Source organism: Eurypyga helias, unplaced genomic scaffold (assembly GCF_000690775.1).
Source record: "Eurypyga helias isolate BGI_N326 unplaced genomic scaffold, ASM69077v1 scaffold3278, whole genome shotgun sequence".
Taxonomy (NCBI): Eukaryota; Metazoa; Chordata; class Aves; order Eurypygiformes; family Eurypygidae; genus Eurypyga; species Eurypyga helias.
In genome coordinates, this window is record NW_010268722.1 from 113623 (window position 1) to 138527 (window position 24905).

Genomic DNA, 24905 nt, shown 5'->3' on the forward strand with positions numbered 1-24905 from the left:
TCTACTACTCTGTGTAGGGCTTTGACCCTTGGAAAGGTCAGTGACAAAAATCCAGGAGATTGTTCACCTGATTCCCTGAGAAATGAGGATACAGCCTTTCAAAAGCAGAAGTGCAATACTCAATACTGGTGTTCGCTCGGGTTTCATTGCTGAATCTCAGAGCATCACGCAGATGATGGGAAATAGCAACCCAGAAGACGTACCCAAAAGCTGTCCCTTTCTGGCAGAAGCTTTTGCTGGTCCTTTGACACATTCCAGGGAAACCCGCTGTTGTGGGCTGTGGAAAAAGCCTACCCTTGCCCACTGCTAAAAGCCTTTTTACCCCCATTGTACCATTAACATATTGCAACTGAAGCATTTTATACTAACCAGACTTTCCAGTATTCACTTTAAAGTTCCAGAGCTGCCACAGGCTTTACAAAAATAGAAAGCAATTACATAGAGTTTTAAAATTACTGCATTGCATTATTCCCAAGGGAATGAAAGAATTTAAACGATTCTCTTCTCTCTTATCTGGGAAGTAAAGTATTTCTTAGCCTGAAATACCACATCAGTAAGTGTAAAGTTATGTATCTCTTTTTTGCCAATTTATTTCCTTCAGATTTACACAGACAAATGAGTCAGAGACATCCGTATCACCCTGAGAGTCACACAACCCAGAGTGTTGCTAATCTCCTGCATGCCTGAGAAGTACAGAACGTCTTGCTTGACCCCCCGCCGTCCTCAGCGATTACCAGCACGTCCACAGAATGGTTCACGTGTGTGCAGACAAGTTCCTGGCTGGAGGAACAGCTGGTCCCAAGGGCAGCACTGCCAATGCTTCTGATTTTATCATCAATTGAGTGGAATTTAATGTTTTTATGACATATTGAACTCCTAGGCGTTGGGTTACTTGAGAAATTGAGTTTACCTTTAAGTTTCTAGCCTGCATTTTTCTACAGGGAAAGAAGTCTATCCTAAAGCTATCTGGATCCCTTAGACAGCACATATTCTAGCACAGCCAAGCACAGGGACATGAGCTACATACAAAGAATGAAGATGCCTTTTAGGAGACAGACAGTACTCTTGAATGCTGCGGGTCCAAAAAGGCTTCAGGGTCCCAACAGGTGTTCAGCAGAGAATGGGGCTGTGAGGGGATATGATGGCAAAGAGCGTGTAAGAGCCCACTGGGCAAGAAAGGAAAGGTGACACTGTTGAGAGGCAGTGCTGGTGAGACCACGGCTGGCACCCTACCCTTGATTTGACCCTCTGTGCCTGGAAGATCATGAATGTTGCACATTTCCCATAGTGCAACACCTCACAAAGGATTTACATGAGTCTGTGCCACTGATCACATCCAAACTGGGCCGTGCCGCCATCCCCTCGCTTTGATTTTCCTCTGAGCAATTTGGTTTTCATCTCGTGGAACCATCAGCGTGGTGCAAGTGGCTGTGGGGCAGGGAGCAGCAGGCAACGGGCACAGAACAGTGCGGTCTCCTTCAGAAACTCCCCACCATAAAGGGAAACCCAGCGGCGCTGATGTGCCTCCAAAGGTCTTTTGGTCCTTGCCTCACGAGTTATAGTGATTAATTGATGTGACTGTATTTTATTGCAAATTTTAAAATTGCACCCATTATGATGTTTTGAGAATTTTAAGTAACTGTGTTAGATTTTTGGTTTCTATCCAGTAATGGCAATGACTTGCAGTCCTGACAGAAGTTGTAAGAAAGAAGCAAATTTAAAGCTGAAATGGATGTAATTATCTGATCTAGAGAAAGGTTGCTTGAATATAATTTAAATAATATTTTAAATGCAAGGAGCCAGCTTTAAAAGAACCCTGCTAATAAAATGGATGTTTGCTGAGAAGAAATATAGAGAATGCTGTTGCCATCCCAAAGGCAGCAACTCTTCTCTTAAGAAAATATCAAATTATTCTGGTACGGTCTGTCATTCCATGAGTCCATATGTTACACTCATCTTTTCATTTATTGTTGGAGACTAAAACTACGTTTGAAGTCAGAGGAAAAGTTTCTAGGCTCAATAATGTTCTTTGCTAGGAGTTTAAGCATCTGTAGCTGCATCTGGAATTTTTATGTTGAGTGACACAGACAGTGAACAGGGCAACGGTACAACTAAGTGAATTGTATCACCAACTTCGTATAAAGGGTTCCCTACAGCACGTTAACTCCAACGGAGATAGGATCTCTTCACACAGTTCTGATATAAAAGTTCTTCATAATACTTTATCTAAATGAAGTCACAGTCTAACACAATATTCACACCAGTAAACACTTCCTTTTTACTGATGACAGTGGCCTCTCTTTTAATCTCCATGTAGGTGACAGATCAGCCTTCACCTATTTTTTAAGCAACTAATAAGACAACAGTCGAACAAATGCTGGAAAATAAGCCTACAAGCAAACACAGACCCCAAATGAATACATTCTAAATGCAAAAATGTAAATATTTTCCAAAAAAATGTTTCATAACAAAGTGCAAAAACATGTGACAATAACAGGTGGCTTTCCTTATTTTTTATGAAATTGAAAAAGATCCATTATCACAAGAAATAGCTGCCAAAACATACAGATAATTTGAGGAAACTAAAATTCAGAACTGAAAATGATGTGGCATTATCCAGATTACAGCTGGTGCCAAGCAGTTACCTTAGTTGGAACAAAGGAGCCATCTGCTTGAACCCGGAGTTTCTAATATCCAATTAAGTTTAGACTACGGCTATACCCTAGGACTGGCTCTGGTGCTAGTGAGAGGGCCCAAAACTAAACAGAGGCAATATTTTTAGGTCTTAGGTTTGATTTCAGCATAACTCAGTGGCAATGCAGACATCTGTGCCATCCTGACTGCTGTCTGGGAGCCTACCTGGGATTAATCTTCTTTCTCAGCTTGGGCTCCCTCCTGGCAAAGCAGCTGAACAAACTGGCCTCCGAATCCTGATAAAATGTCAGATTTCAGAAGACTACATAGTAAGAATTCCTTCATTTGATGTAAAAGGTTCCATATTCAGACAGCACAGGTCTTTATCTAGCCAATGCTTTTACTAAGTATTCCAGGAAGATGGCCAATTTAATAAGAATTTATATACTTACTCAACTTCTCCAAATCACTAACATTGAGTGTACAGATGAAGATGTTTTCAGGAGTTTTGTTAGTCTGGTACAGCATGCACACCCAGTCAGCATTTTTTTCCATCTATGTGGCGAGAACTGCATCTCGGGATGTAAAGCATAATGGGAGGCCAAAGCAAGACCTGCAGTTTGAAAAGCGGCAGTGATTTTACATCCCATTTGCCTGCAAGCCACTGGCTGGGACCAGGATACAACCATCGTTTTGGCCCTCACTCAGCACAGCACAACGCTTGCACCCATCTACTGCCAATGGAAAGGGCAACCCATGCTCAAGTACTTTGATAAATTGAGGGATATCAAAGTAGTTCAGTGAGTCAGCTTTCCTTCCCACTGTAGAGTGCACCTTCCTCAACAGCAGGAAAGCTATTAGGGACAGTGGGTTAATTGTCTGGCTGAACTTCATGCCAGTGCGAGTCACAGTTTGCTTGTCTGATGAGGTTATAAGCCAGTACAAGCAGTCAGTGAGACTAATAACGGCAAGAAATCACTTCAAGCAAGGGAAATAAGCCATATTTTAGTCATGCTCACAGATGTTTATTTCCATTTCTGATATTACTCAGTGTAGAGGACTTGCAAAACACATTCCCTGCTTAGTTTCCTCCAAGCCGATGGGCATCTCTGATTTTTCGTGATTGTACAGGTAGAAATGCCAGCCTGAGAGTGCTCCACAAAAACCACTGTAAAAAGCAATTATCTGGGGGTTGCTAAAAAGCCTAGAAATTCTGCTCCATATCCTAGACTGCCATCTACTGTCCTCCTGTCACTAAATACCTCAGATGCAAATCTGCTTGCAGGGCACTTCTGCCACCATACCCAGGCTGCTTCTCACCTTACACAAGGGTTGCACTGGAGTTTGTCACATTGGGAACTTTCACCGTGGGAGTCTGAAAGGTAATAGAACACCACCTTCATTGCCTTTCTCAAGCTAATAATTTGCTAATGAACACGATTACATGTTCAGTAATCCCAAGGAAATTTGTGAACACGTGAGCAAGCACCACTGTTTTCCAGGAGTTTGATGGCCACCGTGTGCCAACCGTATAGTAATTTGTGTACCTGCAACCTGCCCCGATTAAAAGGCAATGCAATGAAGAATCACTGAAAAAGTAGAAAAGAATTCATCCAGTATGTAAAAAAAGATCCAATATTTAATTAAATAACTCTAAGGGGGACGTAGAAAATGCATGTACTGCTAACCGACTCTATAAGAATAACCAAAAAATGAACCATGGAGCCCCCAGATTACACCCAGAAGTAGACAACTATCCACCAGGATTCTTGTAGGGGTACAACCCAGACTTACGCTTTGGGGGAACTTTGGTCATAACTGTCTTTTAGCCGAGGAATAGGATATAGACCTGAGATGAAGCAAACAAATGCAGCTAAACTAGACCAAGTTACTTAACTGCTTAAACTCTTCTCAAATCTTGCACTATATTGGAAAATAACATTTCAGTAGCCTTTACCTTCCTTACAATGTTTCACAGTCTGAAGACCCCTTCCCTCCATGGTCAACCTTAATTACCTGGCTATTCTTCCCCATTTCTTCTCCCCATGAAACCATGATATTTAGATGTTTCCCCATTTTGCCAGGCCATAGGAACCACAGAGGGTCATTTCACAGACCTGGAAAATAATTTTCCACAGGTCTGGAAGCTTCATCGGCAGATAAGTTGGACAACATGGTGCCTTCTGGAAAGCCCATTCTTGGTCAGCGGCACAAGAGGCTTTCCTAGACAGCCTGGACACCTGCATGGCACGGGCGTGTGAGTGGAGAGCCCCTGGCGTGACCTACTCCACTTCCATTGCTGCTAGACAGTATGAACTTCAAATGCTCACGTTCAATCAAACCTCTCTGCAGGGAAGTATGGGCAGAATCACAGTCTGGGGATGTCTCTGCATTAAGCCTTGGAGGGAAGATGACTTGTGGACTTCACCTCAGCATGTTGCAGTATTTTTCCCTTTCTCATCTGCAGAAGCTTGCAGGCTAATTCTGTCTTCAGACCAGGAGCAGCCAGTGCTACGGCTGAGAGATTCAACTCCTGGCCCTCCCGTAGGATTTGATTCATTCAGCCTAGCTGGGAACCAACCTCCCACCTGGATATGATACTCGGAGAAGACTGGCTCGTCCCAAGCCCCCTTGCCATGGACAGGGCAGGTCACCCTGTCACCAGCATCCAAAGCATTCCTGGGAAAGCAGGGGTCTGGGAAGGCTGCATGTGGCTGAAGCTGCACTGTCCCTCTCGAGAAACATGGGGCTTCTGTACTCCCACTCACCCCATGCCCACCCAGCAGAGCCGATACACCCCAACCAGCCTGGTGCAGTGTGATTTTAAATTAGCCCTCTAGTTCAAGCAAACAATTCGTTATTCGGTGTGACAGCCCAACTTGTAAAAACCACAGAATACGATGCTAAAGATTTGCATTATTGTAAGCATTTGGTCCATGACTTGTTACTAATTAAAACTGCTCACTACTAACAGAGTCTACTGTAAAAGACTTGAAACTGGAATAAGATTTAATCTTAGATTATGGTGCTTTCATACAGCAGCATTTACAGCCTATGAAAAGCTAGATTGTTGTCAAACTGCTCATGAGGAAACAGGAGAGTCAACTAACACACCTTTCATTACAGATCCAAAGATTTAGAAACCCCTCAGACTATGCCATCACATCTACCTTCATCCTCACATCCTGGAATTCAGGTGACAACCCTCAGCCAAAAAGAAAACAGGCAGCAGCATCAATCCTGACTGACCTTATGTCCCTCTCCGACAAACGCTGCAGGAACAGAGTTTGGAATCCTGAGAAGGTCGGAGTTGAAAACAGCAATGCAGGATGGGGTGATCCCATTTCCCATAACGATGTTTTGGCATATGGAACATATTCCAGGTGCGTAAAAGCAGAGGTGAAGTGCAACTTAACATATGACTGCTGTCTCCGTACAGTTGTGCGTCTTGGGTTTTTTTTGAGTTTTGCAGAATTTGTAGGCCCTTTGCAAGTTCCATTAACATGAAGTAAAAGTTTAATTCAATATGGATAAATGAAGTGTGGGTGTACAGATATATTAGAAAGAATACTATTACCCAGAAAATCATAGTGGTCTCATGAGGTGGAAAAGGAAAGTAAAGAAATTATATTTAGTTAAGTTATCCTACTGGGTTTTTTGATAGGCTTGTTTTTGCTTTGTAATCAAGTGCAATATTACTTTATTGTCATGGTTATACTATTATTACAGTGTAATCTTGCACTTGATTACAAATCAAAACCAGTGATAACTAGGATAATAAAATAATGTGTTAACATAATAATCTACTAGGAAAACGTAGTAAGTGTTGCCGTAGATGTAACTAATGTAAATGAGTAATATGGGTGCCGTAGCAGAACTAGTTACTCCCAAGATATAAGAGGTACTTATCCCAATATGGACTAGAAAAAGCTTGAAAAAAATCATTATGGAAAGTAGATAAAGTAGGATGTAAAGAGTGTGCTTAAAGGACTTAATCTTGGAAGTTGTTTTTCCTGCGTTCATGCTTGTCAGCATCAACTCGCCCTGTCATATCAAACAAATAACCTTCTTCTGTTGCTGTGCATCTTGAATGGAGAGAGGTAGCTAGATTTTAACCGTAAGGTAGACTCACAGCTTTTGGCTTCTGCTGTGTTAAAATGCAATCTCTCTTTCCATTCATTTCAGATCAGCTGATCAGAAGGGGTCAAGAGCTTAACTGGCAAATTCAACATTTTACCTGGCAAAATCAAAATGTTTCCCAACAAATATAAATTTATGTAGCGGAGTGAGAAGTAGTTACTATTCAGAACAAACGCGTCAACATAAGGTCAGAACTCTGCTGCCTCCTAAAACCAGCAATCAATATTCATAGGTGTCAGACACGCATTTACAGTCTTCTGCATCCCTGTGGGTGCCAAACAGGTATGGTAAAAGCCTGACATACAATTTCCGTATCTCAACACAACCAAGACCTTTTCCTACAGCTGCTGCCTCTGATTGGGGATGGAAATAGATGTTTATAAAAACAAGCAAAATACCCAAAGCTTACCTAAAATAAACACATTGCACAAAAATTATACATCAGAAGGTGGAAACGGATTGGTCAGGGTAACAACTGGTCTGTCCCGATAACTCCAGCACAGCTGGAGAAGACAGCCTGCTGCCAACATGTCAACAGGAATGGAAATCAAACCACCCGAAAAATAACAGAGAATCAACAGAACCTTACTGCCCATCCTGTCTTGCCCATAAAATCTCATACCTAAAAGTGGATAGAGGAACTCTGTGTTTCATGTTTGTGCAATACTCATTGAACTTTGTAGTCCTGAACCTTTTTCATTTAGGAACTCAGACAGCATCTCAGAGGAGAGATTCATTCACTAAACCCACTGCTGTCACTGTGCTTATCAGAGTTCCTGCAGGAATAGTAAAGTTTTCCAACGAGACATTACGATCAGAAAACACGGAGGAGGCTGAAAAAATTGAATATATATTTGAAACTAATACATGAAACCAAAATGTTGATATAGCACATATTGGTAATCACAGCCTAGTCTCCGTGACAGGCTCATGCACAAATTTCCCTCATCTCATTAGCATGTTTAATGATAATTTTGGCAGAAAAGCTAGTGAGGATCCATTCTGTTTCTTTTGTGAGTTGTCCATTCAGAAAAGGGTTGTATTGCGTCAATGAGGCAACATGCAAATTAGCGCAAGGCAAAGCAATTGGCACATGGCCCCTCTTCCATCAATGTAATTTCCATTTAATTACCATGCAACCAGATGAATCACATCAGAGCCTCTTTCCCAGCATGTGCTGATAAAACACAAAGTGGGAACTTAATGCTGCTCTTACCACTAGGTCTCAGGGAAGCGAACTAACCTATGAGGGTATATGCACATTTTTTAAAGAATATTAGACAACTCTAGAACCAGAATTTCAAGGGATATGTCATATGAATGGAGAGAGCCATTAAAATAATAATTTGCTGAATAAAATTTAATATTAATTCAACAGACAGTTGTAAAAGGAAGTTAGAAGAAAAATTTGAGTTAATTCTGAGTTAATTGACCCAATCCTGGAAATATCCATAATTCAAACTGATGTATTACATTGGTATATTCTGTCTTACAGTATCTCAGTGCTTTTCAGAGATTTCACCTTGCTTCTCTGTATTTATTTCCATCTTGTGTAAAGTAGCTGTACATATATGTATTGGCCTGCGTAATGGCAGTCATTTTTCAATACTTTTGAGCTCAAAGGCTGGGTTGGCCCATTACGTGCACCTCTTCTAAAAACACAGTAGTCTGTTCCTTAGGGTCTTGGCATGCCACCATCACTCAGGCTAAGCCCTTAGGAAAGAAATTATGATATTATTGTATTAATTGCATCAAGAACATTAAGCTTACCATACGCTGAATAGAAATCATACTTATTTTCACAAAAGCTGCCCATAACACAATATAGAAAGAGCAACAAATATGATAGGACGCACACAAGTACCCCAAACAGCAAAATGCTGACACGAGGCATCTATCTGCATACAACAACAGACTTCCCGGGTGAATACAGGGTATAATTTCCAAAGAGAAAAAGGATGAAAGAGTTTTTCAATTACACGTTAAGCCAAGACAGAGTACAGAAATACAGCTGACCATCCTTGGAGTCCTTCTGCATTTCCCCTTACGCTCTCCAATATCTGCAGCTGCAGCCAACACAGGAAAATGAGCCATATGTTAATCTTTACAACAGACTGCAAGTAGGACCATTCCTGGAAATTATAACTGCTCCTTGGCAAGTGCTGAGAAACACATGCTACTAACTGGTTCCTCATCCCAGTTTCACTCTGCTGGGGTGAGTGAGAAGAGATAGCAAGTTCTCAGCATGAGATAATACGTCCTAGATACTTGGTGTGTGAAAGTGTTGCTTGATTTAGCTGCAGGCACCTTCTAGGAAGGAAAGAAAGGGCTTTTACTGGTAAGAGAAAACATGATTGAAAGTAATCTGGTGTGGGGTGTTCAGCATGGATAGAATGGGTGAAGCCATTGAGATGTACTCCTCTGTCAGAGCTCAGGCCAGGCTTCCATGGTCATGTCTGTGTTTTAAACTCCAGGTCACACATATGATGCTTCTAAATGGAGAATATTTTATTTCTCACTTTCCTAAGTTAATTTAATGTTTGGGTACAGATTAAGAGGAGTTTCTGTCCTTTCCACTCTGCTATTCCATGGAATTTAGTTTTCTGCTCTCTTTTTTTTTTTTTTTTAAAAAAAAAAAAAGACAAGATCACACTTTTTACAGAAATCAATAGAAGCAAATGCCTGTTCACAGGCAGGTCCCTTGCTCACCGAGCAGACAGGCTTTGTGGTGTAGTTGGAGAAGCAGTGCTGGATCCTTCTCCAGATGGCCAACAGATTGTGAGAATGAGGGTGGCCGGCACCGACATGAGGGCTGAAACGAGCTGGAGCCAAACTCTGGCAAGTTTTGCAAAGGGGCACCTAGGCTGGGACCAGCAACCATGTCTAAAATAAAGTCCCTGTAAGAAGCTATCACACGTAAATGCATAAAATTACACAGGCTGAAATGAATTCAATCTTGGTAAAATGTCTACAATTCTGGTTAAATAATTTCTCTTTATCCTAAAATTTAAGCATAGGGGATTAAACATACCTAGGGAAGATCTTAGCGGCCATGTTGCACATGGCCCCAGCGCCTGGAGGTGTTGCTGCTCTTCCTTTCAGATGAGCCTAAATCTGCCTGTGGGAAACACATAACCTGTCTTCATTTTACTTGTTACCTCGCTAATCTGCCTGGCAAATTTATTGCTGGAACAGTTCATCATCATAGGATCTTTTTTCTTATATATAACAATTTTGCTTTTCTCGTTACCTTGTATCAATTTCTGGTTTGCTACAAAGCATGTAAGTTTATATTTCTTTTCAACTAAATTCACAGAAGTCAATTACAAGGAGGTAACGCACGTGCAAAGCTACTACTGGATCTAATAGGCTACTGCAATAAAAAGTAAACAAAGATTCGTGCATTTTAAGGCACATTTAGCTTCACTGATCTAGAAGCAAATTGGGCATGAGAAGATTGCACTGACAGCATTAAAACTGCTGCTGTATTTAAACTGACATCAGTATTCCTGTAAAACAGAAATGTAACTATACACACTCCAGGTTTTCAGGGGCTTCACACTCCTGTCAGTATTAAAACCCATTGCATCTTCCAGAATTTTTCAGAAAAAAAATGAAATTGAAAATATAATTGGATCTAAATATTTATTTGCGTTCAATAACAGATTTAAATGTATGCCATTCAAAATCATTCTAATGAGTCATACCCGAACATAAAACATTTATTTTGGATGGGCAATTCTCAATTACACCAGGCAGGCAAGACATACCTGTCCAATTTAGTGTCTAAAATATGAAAAATAACTCCTTGATTGGATGCGGCATACATGCTGTGGGTAAATTAGAAAACTGTAAGGCCATATGTTCAACTAGTGTAAGCAGGAGTTAATCCACTAAAGTAAAGCATTTTAACATTTCCCTTTACATCTCAGGAATTTGGGAGGAAGGCAAAGCTGGGCTGTGCCAGTCTTTTCTGCCACATTCGCAGAGGCTGATTCCAGGGAAACATCCTCACTGAGGTGCCTGGGTGATATTCTACAGGGTTCGTGCTCACCTAGAACTGGTTCCATGGTGTGTTGCAGGGTGACACCACATCTCAAGTTGAGCTGTGGAGCTGGAAGTGCAAAAAAACCTACCTCCACTTAGCAAGTGCCCACCAAGGCTCTGTCACAGAAACCTGCTCTGCAACTTGCTCTCTTTACCAATTAGCTTCTGGTTTTATTTCAGAGCACAGCCTTAAATGCTTTAGAGATGATGGGCCTAACTGGCCTAGCAATGACTTCTTGTGCCCTGGTAGGGCGGTGAGGGAGGAAATATTGACAGCAGGTTCCCCTGGACAAAACTGCAAAGGGGAAGCAGCCCAGTTTATTGGCTTTTGAAGGAAAGTTGCAAAGCACATTTACTTCTTACAGCCTACAAAGGTACACGGAGGCTCTGCTTTTTTTTTTTCCACACTGAAGCGTTAGGATTTTCTATTTAAAAATTGCTTCTTGCAAGCAAGTTAAGGTTGGCAAAGAGATGAATTGCTCAGAGATTGTCATGGCTTTCTGTTGCTGCACTGACACATACAGATCCTGGCTTTGGCATCCCAACAGCAGGCAGACCTGGAAGGAAACAGGCACTGGAAGATGTAAGACATGACTGCAATAGCTCAGTGTCTTACTGACACTTGGTAGCAAACAACAGGACACAGGGAGTCAGAAAGTCCCTTTCACTCTTGTATTCCTGTGGGATCAAGAAACCCTCCTTGGAATCTCTTTGTGATTTCATTTTCCTATTTGGATCATGTTCAACAAAATATGACTTCTTTCTCTAAGGTGAATTTGCTTCTTCTGCCTTTTCAAAGTTTTATTTTTTAACTAAAAACAATGAAATAAAAAACCCCCTCAGCAGTCTGAGTCAACACCGAAGAGTTCACCCCTTATCTAGTAGGAAACATGGAGAAGCTCCTTGGGGAGAGGCAGCCTCATAAAGCCAATGCCAAGGCAAGCACAAGCAGCTTTTCATCCCAACCCAGATGAAGCAAGTAAATGCCCACTGAAACACACTCCAGGATCAGGGTCTGCACAGGCTGGGAGCACATTTCAGCACTGAGCTGGGTGTTTCACACTGCACAGCATTAGGTCATCTTACCCAGCAAATGCCAGCTCATTTCTCTTAACTAAAAGCTCGAACAGCAGAGTGGTTTGTGCTCTGTCTGGTGGTGCTGAAACCTGAAGAACAGCAATACCATGAAGGGAGTTGCATTACAGTGGTAAGGGAGGCCTGAGGGAGGTTTTTAATTAAATCTCACACAAACTGACTCAAAGGGTGTGTGTCAATAAATGCTCTAGCAGCCTGCAAAAAGCAGCCATGCCACCTTCACCATGACCAGCCCTTAGGATGGAAGCTACCAGAAAGAGAAGCTGTCAGAAGTGTTTGTGCTGGGATCATCCATGCTGGACTGAGCAGCCTGAGCTCCATGTGCAGCAACATCATCCCAGGCAGATCACAGGCTAAAGGCTCCATTAACCCACAGTAGGCAAAGTAGTTGGTTGCTTAACAGCAAGAGGTTAAGAGGAGCAAAAAAGCATGTTTACAAATGTGAAATGTTTATTGTTCTCTGGTGTTTTCTCCTAAAGCTGGCATATTGACAAGAGCCTGCTGTCAATGGGAATGAACACAAGGAGGGTAATAAAGAATTCCTCTGCCTACACCGAGAAGGAGGCTGAAGCCAGAGCTGGGTGATGTACAGGCGGTATAGAGTGAAGAAATAACAAGAAAGAAGCAGGTGGTAAAAAATTAAATAGTAACAGTTCTGCCTCTGTATCTGACAGCAGAAATTGGTCTTTAGAGTCCCATAAACTGATATTCCACAACGTGGATTATAAACTGAGCTCAAATCACTCATAAGAACCTGGCACAAAACTGCCACACCCTACCCACAGCAGGTAAGAAAAGTGCCATTCAAACTCGCCCTTTTGGCTGGCACTGATTTACACTGTGGAAAATCATCTGTGCAACAGCAAACCCTTTGCTACACCATCCAGAGCTCAGCCGTACGGGAAGCAAGATGAGAGACCTAAGGGCAAGGGGTCCTCTGCTCTCCTCCTTACAAGAGACAAGGCTTGCCATGTGCAAGTGAACCCCAGCAACGTCGAAGTGACGGGAAAGAAGCTTGTAGGGAACAGCTAATAACGTGAGCTGGTGCATCCCGGGAGCTCAGGCATAGCTGTCTTCATTGCTATCACAGATGGACGTACTGAGCTCCCTCCTTGGAGGAAGGTCCTTGTTGACCACAGAAACCGGCTCCTCTTCCCCGTGGGCTCCAGAGAGCTGCCCAGTTCACAGTACATGCCTGCAGGGCTCAGACTGGGTCTCTCAGCTTCACGGCCTGGGAGCAGCTTTTGCTGTTCAAGCACGCTGAAGGGCAGCATGCGAGTTTCTCAGCAGTGTTATGGGGTGGGAAGTTTGTTTTCATTCAGCATTAGAATAAACATGAGAACTTCTGAAGATTGTTGCAAGAATAGAGTTATGTTAAAAACCACACATTTTCAAGACAGAAGTTCTACTTTATAGCTTGAAATACAGTCCCATACGCCCTAGTGATTATTATGTTACTGGTTAAATTTTTAATTTTTGTGCAACAGATCATCATGAAGCTGGCAGAATGGGGACTCGGACTCCCACATACTGCAAAAATACTTCACCAGCAATGAGAATAAACCCATTCCTCTTCCAGCTTCCCAGGAGAAGCACTGTAGACAGGCATACACTTTTATCGAGTTTTCGGTTTTGGCAACGCACTATATTTTAATCAAAAATGTAATTAGACAAAAGCACTCTGAGCCATTTTATTTGACATGACATGCTCGCTCAGGATGCTGCATGTCTCCAGCGCAGTGGCTGGAGACAGGCCCTTGTTCCCCACTTTTCTGCAATGCAAGGCATGAAGTGGTGCATAGCACCACGGAGTCCAGACTCCCATGAGCTACAGCAGAGCAGCTATGGGAGGGAGGAAGCTTCACCGAGTAAAGCATTTGCTTCCAGACTGTGTAATGAAGAATAACAGCATCCATTTTCAGAAGGAAAGCGCAGAGCAGCGCACCTTGTGGAACGTGACCTTCACATCCATAACCGGAGTTAATGACGCCTTGCCAAGAGCCCAGGAGGGACACTCATGCATTCATTACAGCCAGTTATTAACACCCCGTTCACTTGTCCTACCTTGGGTAACAGATGGCAGTGCAGGGAAGATGGATATCAACATATCACGGAGGCCAGGTGATAGTTATGGTTGGTTGCACCTATGCATCGCTGCCCCACAGCACTTGCTCTGCCTTTGGCCCCCCTACACACTGCACACAGCAAAGAGAAGAGCATGGCCTGGGGTCTGGGGTGCCTGCACGCTCTCACATGGGTTGGAGGAAAGACTCGAGTTGTCCTGCCAGACAAACAGAGGGAGAATCTCTGACACAAGGAGCTGCTGCAATCCTTCCTTGTTGGGCACAGGATCTCCAAGGATGCAATTCAGATGCTACTTGGGGTGCACTACCGGCACATCCCACTTGCCATAATGCCGCAAATTTACCAGCTGCTGTTGCTGCACAGATGACTGCTAAGAAAGGGACAGATTTGTCCTGAGGTAAAGAAAAGAGCTTCTATACAGAATATTTACAATGGGTCCCGTGGAATTTTTTAGCAGGAATTTACAATGCAAGCCAAGGTTTTACTAAAATCTGAATTTTTATGGGACCGGTTTGTACTATATTAAAAGTGACAAGCTTTCTAAATCTGTCTGTGCAGCTGCAGCACACACAGAAAAAACAGCTCAGTTACTGATAAAGGACATTACCATCTGCTCAAAAAAGTGATGGCAGGTCAAATGCTGAACACTGTTATAATTTAATCTACTAGAAGACAGACAGATCCTGCAGATGTTAGAAGTGATGCAAAACACTTTCCAGCTAAGTGTACTCTGTAGCACTTCTTGCTCTACCCAACTTTAGGCTGAGAGACGGTTCAGGATCCAACTCAAAGTAGTGTTTTAACATAACTAAAATAACTAAAATAACCCTCTTATTTGCAACAGTTTTTCTGCAGGCAGCAGAGACTTCCCTGACTTGCTGTCTTGAATTTATACAATTTCTTTATGGATCGTTTCCTTGCTCACAAGTCTTGAAACCAAAATCCATGAATTGTCTCAAAATGACAAACTGAGTAGAAAGCAAGCCAAGATACATGCTTGACCAGGAAACTTTTCACTGTCTCCTTCCTAGACCAGAGTCTCACCATCGGTGCTGTGTGTCTTGTCTTACATAGCATGGCAGCAGCTCATCATGGAGAAGGTGGGGACAACCCTTCTCCAGTTTTATGTACTGCCCATTTTTAATCTCTCCCTTACTCAACCCAGTGAGGACTAAAATTCCAAGGGGGCTTAGAAAGGAGTATGAAGAAGCCACTTCAGTCAAATGAATGGTCCTAGACAATAGGAACAATCGGTACAGATGTTACTGGTGACATGTTATTGCATTGAAAATAAAAACCACGTTAAGCCCCATGTGTCCCTATCAGGGGTAGATGTGCACACATAAACACCTTTTGTCACTTAACTGCATCCATGGTTTCACATAAATTGTGCTTTCTCTTCATTCCCAGTCCATACAATAGTCTTAATTCTCTTTGGATTGTTGCATGACCTCTTGGAGACGAAGGCAACAAAAAATCAAATACCTCAACCCACCTTCACCAGGGCCTAAGCCTTTTTTTCTTAAAAAAAAACCCACAAAAAAACACCTCAATTTGCAGAGCTACTACAAGACTGCAACATGCCTTTCAGAAGAATGTCCAGCAGATGTTTTTCTAAGAAATTAATTGAGAAAATGTAAGACACAGAAAGAAAGATAAGGCATTCATCCTAATTGCATATAATATATCTACCTCAATGGAGAATATTGCACTAGTGTCCTACACCACCTGCCTGGTGAGAAAGTCGGGGGGATGGGGCTGGTCCTTGCCTGAACAAGTGGAATTTCATCAGTTAGGGGGGAAAAAAAAAAAAGTCCAGATGACTCTATCCAGCTCATATGGGTGTCATTCTGCACATATCAAATTTGATTTCTCATCTCTCATAACAAAAGAATACAAAAACCTTGAGGAGATTTACAGACAAGACATCAATAAAAAGACATGTCAAAATAATGAGAAGAATAACAAAAGGCTAGAATAAGTTAAATTCCTGTGACAATTTAAAAAAAAAATTCTGCCTTAATAAGAGTAGGAAGAAGATGACTCTGAGGTACCGTGGAGCACTATGGTCTTTATTTCAAAGTGCTCTGCACTGCTCAGACAGAGACACTTTCCCCACTAGTCTGACTTCCAGTCTTTATTGTGCAAAGTCCAGCATTAAAAATTTAACCAAAAATTAAAATAAACAAGATAAAAAGCCAAAACCAAGGTACAAATAATCTCAGATGAGATCAGAAATGATACTCAGAAGAAATGTGTGTGTATGGAGCAAAGCCAGCTTTCAATATAACAATTAAAACGTAGAGGCTCCTACTCAAAGTGTTTTGGCAGAAACTGATGCTAATACAAGTTACCAAAACTAATCACTGCCGAGAAAGGGCACGTAGCATCATTCCCTCTTCTTGCCTGGTATTGTCACTGTCTCCAGCCCTGAGCTCCTGGGCAGATTTCAGCTCTTCAGCCTTTGACTCTCCCTTGACCAGAAGCCATCAGTTTTCCGCTAACGCAAGCTAAACCTAGGTAACGTCCTAATGTGATTTCCAAACACTATCAACCCTGCAAGTTAACATTTAGCAAAACATCTTACAACCAGGGTCCCATATTCAACTATCCAAGAGGCTATTTAGTATTCCACCCCCTCCCTTCACCCTAAGCACTAATAAAACCTTGGATAGCAGAAGAGTAGCTTTTACACGGATTCAGGGCACACCATACAGAGTTTTCTTTCCCAACAGCAACACAGATATGCCACAACTTAATCCCATTTGTCACTTAAGATAAACAGGCAGTTGTTCACCTGGAGAAAATTCAGTAGCAGGATACTCAATACCTGAACTGAAGTTTTCTCTGTATCTAATAACTGGAAAGAGCATGAACAATGATGTAGAGTGGTTTTAGATTTCACAGAATTGTTTAGGTTAGCTGAGGTCACAAGAAAGCTGTGGGGACTCCAAAAGATAATAAATGCTGCTCCATAGCTTAGCAGCCAATGGATTTTACTGATAGCAAAAGATAAACTAATACATGCTGCTGGATATAAATTTCACTTTACGCATCCCAGGTACAAGATGTCACTGGAGAGTAAAAAAAAAAAAATTCCCATCTCTAAGTTTATGACACAGCAGATAGTTCAAGCAGCCTAGCTGTTTCCATTCCCTCACACTCAAGCAGAAGAGTAAATTGTAGTGGTTACTCAGTACAACAGAAAGGTCATGCATTCCAAATTAACATGCTTGAAAACCGATTTCTGAAAATAATGCACCTGCCATCTAGAACTTGGTGTAGTCAAGATACAGCTAAAGCCATGACTTGGCAGGATTTTTAAAATGACCAACCATTTCTAGACACCTGAATATCATCACAAAGTGCTAACCAAAACCTTGAGAGGGGCAAATAACAGGCGATATAATTCTCATAATACAGGGCACAAGCCAAACACCAGCCAATATAGTCTGAGAGGAAGTGTCCCCCTTGAGAAGGCTTTTCTGTAACAGTCTGGCACAGGGAAGTTCATCACTTTGTTCAGGCCCCTGTCAGAGACAAAATACTAGTCTAGTTGGACCTCTAGTCTGATTTGGTCTGGCAGTTGTACTCCAGACTCACCCTCCCATGTTTTTCATTCATTAAGGCCTTTGCCTATATTTTAGATAACTGCAATCATTTATATTTTTCTTTTCATATTTTCATTGTAGGTGGTGGTAGGCTTAGAGTGCCTGTAACTATGTAGTTTGTTTTTTTCCAGACATTTAAATAATTCCCACTCTCCATTCACTGTTGTCTCCTCTGGAGGGAAGGGCATCTCACCAGCACCTCCTCCCATGCCTGCAGCCATCTCCACAGCTCCTGGCCATGGCAGCGCACATCCCACTCTCTGAGCATCTGTGTGAATATCCAGAGCAACAGCATTTGCCTGGGGGGGTCAGAGGACTAAGGCCCAACTGCATCCCTAAAAATAATTTCCTTATAAACACACCTGAATTGCTGCTGAAATACAATTTTCTCAAGGCAGAATGGAGGTTTATACAGCTCAGCTGACACTGGCTCACACTGTGGCTGGGCTGGCAGCCCACAGCTTTTACCCTCACCCCCAGGGTTTTGCTGCAGGCATTTGCCTTGTCTTGACTGCTCTTATGCCAGTCTCTGGCTTTTCTTTCTCTTCTCTTTCCACTGGTCTCCAAGGATCCTGGTTATAAGCCATAAAGAACTTGCTTTCCCTCTGCTCCTCCCCACCATCCCAGCTCACTGATCAGAGGTACCAAACGCATATGGGAACTGGTACTGCTCCATACTGGCTGGTTTGGAGTGAAGGTGCTGTACCTCTGGCATCGTTTGTAAGGGCATTATTTTAATAAGGTGAGATTTCACCTTTCTCCTAACAGTAATCATGTTAATACTTAATATCAATCATATAAATATTTAAAGCCTCACTACAGTATTGAGAGAAGCAATTAGTAAGTATCTGTGTAGCCCTAGGAGGCCCCAAATGCTAAACCTGATAAATATTCATGTTAAGAGCTCCTCAAGCTTCCACTGTGCCGGGAGACGCCGCGGGTGCTCTCTGGAGATGCAGCCTTGGTGATACTGTGCTTGTTTTCACTCCTTTCATCAACATGGTGTTTCTGCCCTCCACTGCCATGATGCCAGCCCTGGCTCCAGGCACCACTCTGCCCATCAGCCAGGCTGGGGGGGCTCCAAAATCCCAGAAGACCTAAAAATTTCAGCTGACCCACCACTAGCAGAGCTGAGCATGGAGCAGCAGTTGCTACTGGCAGTAACACAGGCAGTTTAACCAGCTGGAAGAGGAAAGGGAACCCTTGGTCTTCCCTGAGGTGTGCAAATGCTTATCCAGGAGCCAAGAACCGGTGGGACAATGCTGCCCCGCCAAAGGGAGGCACCTGGGGTAACATGGCACAGAGAGGACAACACCAGAGCAGCGTGGTGGGACATGGATACGATGTCCACTGCCACTTCCCAGATCTTGGGTTTATCATTTTTCCAGACCATTGATAGATTTTAAGCACAAGTTGTTACATGAAAATACACTATAATAGAAGGTGATTTTACCAGTGCGCTACAGTAGTCATAAGCCAATGTCTGGATTATACAATAACTAGCTAAAAGGTAAAAGTAAGCCATGGGTTTGTCAGAAGGGGAAAACTTAATTAATCCAGGTGGACTGACACAGTCACACATATACACAACCACAGTCATTTAACTCACAACCACGAATACAGTAACAGAGTTCAGGAAACTCCAGTATTAGAAACATCACATTATTTCACCTCTGTGGTTTTTTTTTTTTTTTTTTTTTTTTTTTTTTTAGAATGAAGGATCAAAACAACAACTGTATTTAACTCCTTGCATCCTTCCTACACAGCATTTGGGTGCAGGTGCCTGTAGCTGGTTGACAGCAGTACATACTAACCTGCACCTCGAGAGTCATTCCTAGAAATCATTAGGAGAAAAAAAAAATTAAATTTTCAAAAAAGACAAAGCAGATGGCCCCAGCTGCTGAAGGAACACATTGCTCCTTGCTGCAGCTTCAGAAAATACCTGGCATCGTCAAGGTGTGCAGCATGCCCTGGCACTGCTGAGGAGATCTGCATTGCTAACACCCCGGGCACCCTTCATCTGTTCTTTCAGGTATCGACTGCGCCCAAGAACTTACTCAGCAACGCCTTGTCCTTGTCTCGCCTGATCAGGTCTCTCTGCAAGATGCTCACTGCTGATAGCAAGTGCCACTCTAGGAAAGCAAAGAAGGGTCAGGCTAAATGAGACTGCAGAACAAGCAGTTTGACTGACAGCTCTTTCTGTGTCCCTCTCGGGGAATAAACAGCAAAATCTGCCACAAGCGCTCAGCGCATCTCTGTCACCACGTAATAATGATGATAATTATCAATAATAACAATAATCTGGATGTAAAAGCTGCTCCAGCAGTTGGGGCTAATGAATGCTGCATCTAATACCAGCCTTCCTGGAAGCTGTGTCAGGCTGCCAGCCCTACAGTGTGTTGCGAATCTCAGAGAGCGGAGAGAAGCCCCGGCACCTGGACTCACTGAGAGTGTGCTGGCTGCTTGTTGGCCACACTGGCAACTCGTTAGCAGCTGTGAACCCATTTCATTAGGACGAAGAACTTCTAATACCTCCTGTAATTTCCACTTGGATCAGCTGATGAGATTCTCTTGCATTCCTTCACCAGTCCTAGCAAAGAGCAGCCCTCTCTTGCCCCTGAACACCAGATACAATGCAAACCCAGCACTGCTTGTCCCAAAAATGCTGAGGTGAGGAGACAATCTCCATGTGTTGGCAGAAGCTCCGTTACGTACAGAATACTTGATGCCCTACCATGCCAATATTTTTAATTAAGCAGAAGTTTCTCCATTGAGATTAAATGTGGTGTTAATTTCTCATTTACTTTCCCAATATATGTTTATTAATTACCATACCAATTTGTTTAGTTCTTTAGGAACTGCATGCTATGGAAAATGTTCTAAGTTGTCAAATGCAACTCACTGATAAGTCCAAGACATTTAAGAAAGACTAAGTGATAAATATATCAGAGTGCTGACTAATTGGTGAAAAATCCAGCATGATGGATGCTGCCATCCCTTCCTTTGTGATCAGATTCTTGAATTAACTGACAACTTGATTTTTCCTTCTTTTAATTAAGAAAATAAACCCACTGAAGACCAGAAGTCTTTGTGGAGGGTGTCTATTCAATTTTCTGGTTATGCTTGAAGTGAAATCTACTTCATCTACCTCATTAGCTGAAAAGTAAGGAAATGAACCTACTCTGCAAACTAGAATTAATCACTGAGGCTGAGAGAGCTGATGTGGAAACTTAAAGGAACTTCATCACTCTTTATTATATGTATTTTTAAGGTTCCCTTCCAATTAGATTTATTGACTTCTATAAATCTGGAAGAGATGTGCTGCATATACTTCTCTGTAAAGCATACGGCAGATTTGGAAACAGCCCAGTATTGTAGTATGTAGACCATACAGAACACACAGGGTAAAATATAGAGAGTAAAAATGAGTGAACATTCACAATTATGTCTCCAAGCAGTAAAGTTTTCTCTGTTCAGTCCATGGCCATGAACCCTGGTTACTCAGGGGAATTCTGCTGGTGTGTGAATATTTGCCCCCTTAATCACTGAAACTGGTTTGTGCGCTACCATGCCAAACAGAATAGAAAACCTATTAAAGCATTTGTGTATATTTGGGTTTCCAGAGCTCTAGCTCTCAGAAAACAAGATAAATCCCTCTGTCCCACTGGCCACCGCGGCATCCGGAGCACTTGCAAGCTGCTGTAAGAACCACCAATTTCCCAAAAATGATAGCTCAAAGGAAACTAAGCCAAGAAAACCCCGTGTTATACAAGAGGCCAGATTGTTGTCCTCAAAACCACTGTGTGCTATAGTGCAGAGGTGCTACTTATGACACCAGATAAAACAGGTTTGGGAATAAGCAACAGACCTCTGCGGGCTGTCAGTTACGACAACAGTATTTGTTAGCGTTGCCACTCTGCCAAGAGCCTTTCCAGCTGCTGTCTCATGTTTCCATAAGAACTGGTCCACCAAGATAATTATAATATACCTGCCTCACCCCCAGCCCAAGCCAGAAGTAGGTGTAGGACTCTGAAAAGCCTGATGTCTCCAGCAGACATGAATCTGAGGAAGACAGGGCAGTAGCTGGTCCGAGCTCTATGCAGTGATGAGTAAGAGATTTAACCTGCTTTTCCTCTGTACTCTTGAATGCATGTTTTATTTACAGAAACCATCAAACGCTGAGATTGTTGATGTGCCCTGTTATTCTGATATCCTAAATGATTTTTCTACATGCCCAGAAAACAGCATTTGCATGTTATGCTGGATTTAAAGAGGAGCAATACCCTTGACACAAACTCAGTCATTTTCCTTTGCTCCTCTCTCAGACATACCCACTCAGTCCATGCCCTTTAGCTTTTGGGTATCAAAGCAAGTGTTTATTTTCAGGATGAATTAGCAAATAATCACCTGGGAGAGGGGCCAGACCTTCTCTATTCCCTCTGGCAGCCTTCTCCCCTTGCTGCTGGAGTGGCATAGCCCTGGCTGCTTACTTCCACAATTAGTAGCTTAAATAATATAGAAAAGTGATTTCACAGGGGTCCTATTCGAAACAATTCACAAGTTCCTCTGAGGCTGGATTTTCCCCAAATAGAGCTCTTCCTCCTTCTCTCATAAAGCCCGAAGGCAACATACCTGCTTTGGTCCAGCCCAGCAAGGACTACCGAGCTGGCCCATGGAGCAGTGCCAGCATGGCTCCGGTGGCCTCCTGACACTCCTGAAATAACAGCAGCTATTCTCATTTCTCACGGTATTTACACAAATTTTCTATGCCAGTCCTGAAATTATAACTTTTGCCAAAAGATCTATTTAGTGAGGTTTGCCTGTGGAGAAATGTTCAGACCATCAACAGCTAATACTGGTGCTCTGGTAGAAAAGAGGAATAATTACAATTCCTCCTCAGATCAATGATATTTACTTGCTTCTAAATACGCAGCATGGTTTACACCTTTAAACTACCTTAAGTAATCATTTTCTAGGCAGAACAGAAAATCCATTTCCATTAGTTTCCAAAGACTCAGAAAGTATGTACATAGGAAGATCACTTCCATAAATTCACCTTTTTAGAGTCACTAGGTAACCCAGAATTTATACAAGTACAGGTCAATCAAATAATTCAGTATTTATATGCTCCCTTTCAAGCTCCAGGGAAGCAAAGTAAAATGCTAAAAATAAAATACATGTAATACGCAGAAAATTTAGAGATGGAACTATTCTGACAGCCCCAAATAAAAAGCTTTATGCATAAGATCTCAGTGGCTAGGTCTGTACCTAAATCACATATTGATTTAATTCACTGTAGACAAGTTATATAAGCTTTGGAATTATATATGCTTGATCAATGTGTTTTAGAAATGAATCTCTGTCCGACAATAATTTAGGCAAGGAAAGAAGTCACATAAATATCCCCACATTTTACTTTATAGGACAGTAAACCAATTTCTAATCAAATCTGTAAGTAAACAGCATTATTTGTTTCCAAGAAATATCAATATTAAAATACTTTTTGAAAAAAATCTGAAAACAGACTTAAAACTGATTGTTATCTATTAAACACACATTATATTGATATGTGAGTGTGCAAACATGATGATCAGAAATAGAGAGAGCAGAAAAAGCCCTAGTCCTTTGTAATATCCAGGGATGGAGAGACCTAACACCACAAAAGAAAAAAAAAAAAGATTCAGAGCCTCAGACAGATGAGAAAGTTGGATGTGTTTGATATTTTACTCCTTTGAAGTGTTAGCAGTGATTCTACAGCTGCGTGCAGGAGCAATGCCACACTTCAGCTCAAACACACCAACCTAATAGAGTAGGGAAGCAGTGAATTCTTACACCTATACATGCAGATCTCAAAGTATTTTCCAATGGAGGGCATTTTCTCAGGCTAGAGATAGGGAAACTGAGTCAGAGAAAGGCAAAACAACCCTCTGAAAGGCACAAGGCAAGTTCAGGTATAAATGCCAAGAGTGAAGGCTCTTATCTGAATGCCAAATTCATTAGTGCCAACCTCCTTTCTTAACCACATTATTGCTCAAATCCCATTGATATCAGTGGGAACTCAAGGACTGATTCTGACCGGCCTTGGAGCTGGGTCAGTCACAAATGCACTCCTCAGCTTTTCCCTAAGTTCTTGTGACCTAGCTAATTCTGGGGCAGTCCAACCAAAAAATGAAAAGCTAACTCACTATTGCAGTTTCTCTGGGTGGCCTTGGCAATAAAAGAAACCCCTATGCAAACACTATTCACAGGTCATTCCTAGCAGCACAGAAAGAAGCTCTGCCCCCAGCAGAGCACCGCCCTCACCCACCTGAGGGTGAACCTCAGCACAGGCCCATGGCCAAGTCCACAATGACACTCCCCAAGCTACCAACACGTTAAAAATAGGGCAAAACAGATTGCTGCAGCCACAGTGGATTTCCTGCAAAAGCATATAGTCAAACAAGGAGGGAAGCCACTTACCATACAGGACTGTAATGAGCGACACGGGCATGACCAGGATACCCACCAGCATGTCCGCCACCGCCAAGGACATCAGGAAGAAGTTTGTGGCATTCTGCAACTTCTTCTCCAAGGACACAGCCATAATTACCAAAATGTTCCCCCCAATGGTCAGCAGGATGACAACCAAGATCAGAAGGGCCGGCCAGTTCTTCTCCCTCACGGACATCCGAGAGACTTCGCCCTTCTCAGAGGCATTCAGAGGTTCAGATGTAGGCAAACTCTGATTCAGAGTCAAATTGCTGCTTAAGGACCAAGCCATCAGACCACCATGCAGACTAAAATCCAGCGTAACAGACACTGTCGTTAAGCTGAGTAATATTCCAGTGCTACTTAAAGTGCTCATCGTCTGGGACTGGTTTTTCTGTCTCTTAACCGTGCCTCAGAGATGATCCCTTTTCCAAATTGCGGGTCCAGGGCAGATGCCGAACTTCACAAAACCTGAGCCAGAAAATCATTTGATCTTCCATAATGAAACAAACCTCACAGAAGTTAGCGTGGAGCTCTTCTGGTTTCCCTGGGTGTGGTAGAAGATGACCACTGAGCCGCGGCTGTGAGGGAAGGGAGACTTCGCAATCTCCAGCTGGTTTCCAGGTCCACCATTCTGAAAAGGAAAGAAAAAGTATATTCTTCATGGAAGTCACAGCACACAACAAATTTTTTATCCCCATGCAAATGACATTCTTATTCTCTCCCTTGCTGTCGGCTAGGATGTTCTCCAGACTGCAAGTAATTTATCTTATGGGTACAGACTATGCCTACAATTATAGGGGAGAGAGGGAGAGAATCACATCA

The 24905-nt window shown here is 42.4% G+C and overlaps 1 protein-coding gene across 2 annotated transcripts in view; it reads right to left on the bottom strand.

Moving 5' to 3' along the window:
- HTR2C (5-hydroxytryptamine (serotonin) receptor 2C, G protein-coupled) overlaps window positions 1–24716 on the bottom strand; it is a 40980-nt gene extending 16264 nt beyond the window's left edge. The window contains exon 1 of one of the 2 annotated variants that reach the window (XM_010157831.1): window positions 24072–24716. In XM_010157831.1, coding sequence (XP_010156133.1) covers window positions 24072–24456 — 385 coding nt within the window. In that variant the 5' untranslated portion in view covers window positions 24457–24716. The remainder of the gene's footprint in view (window positions 1–24071) is intronic. The other variant, XM_010157830.1, reaches the window with a different exon arrangement.
- Between the last annotated feature and the right edge of the window lie 189 nt (window positions 24717–24905).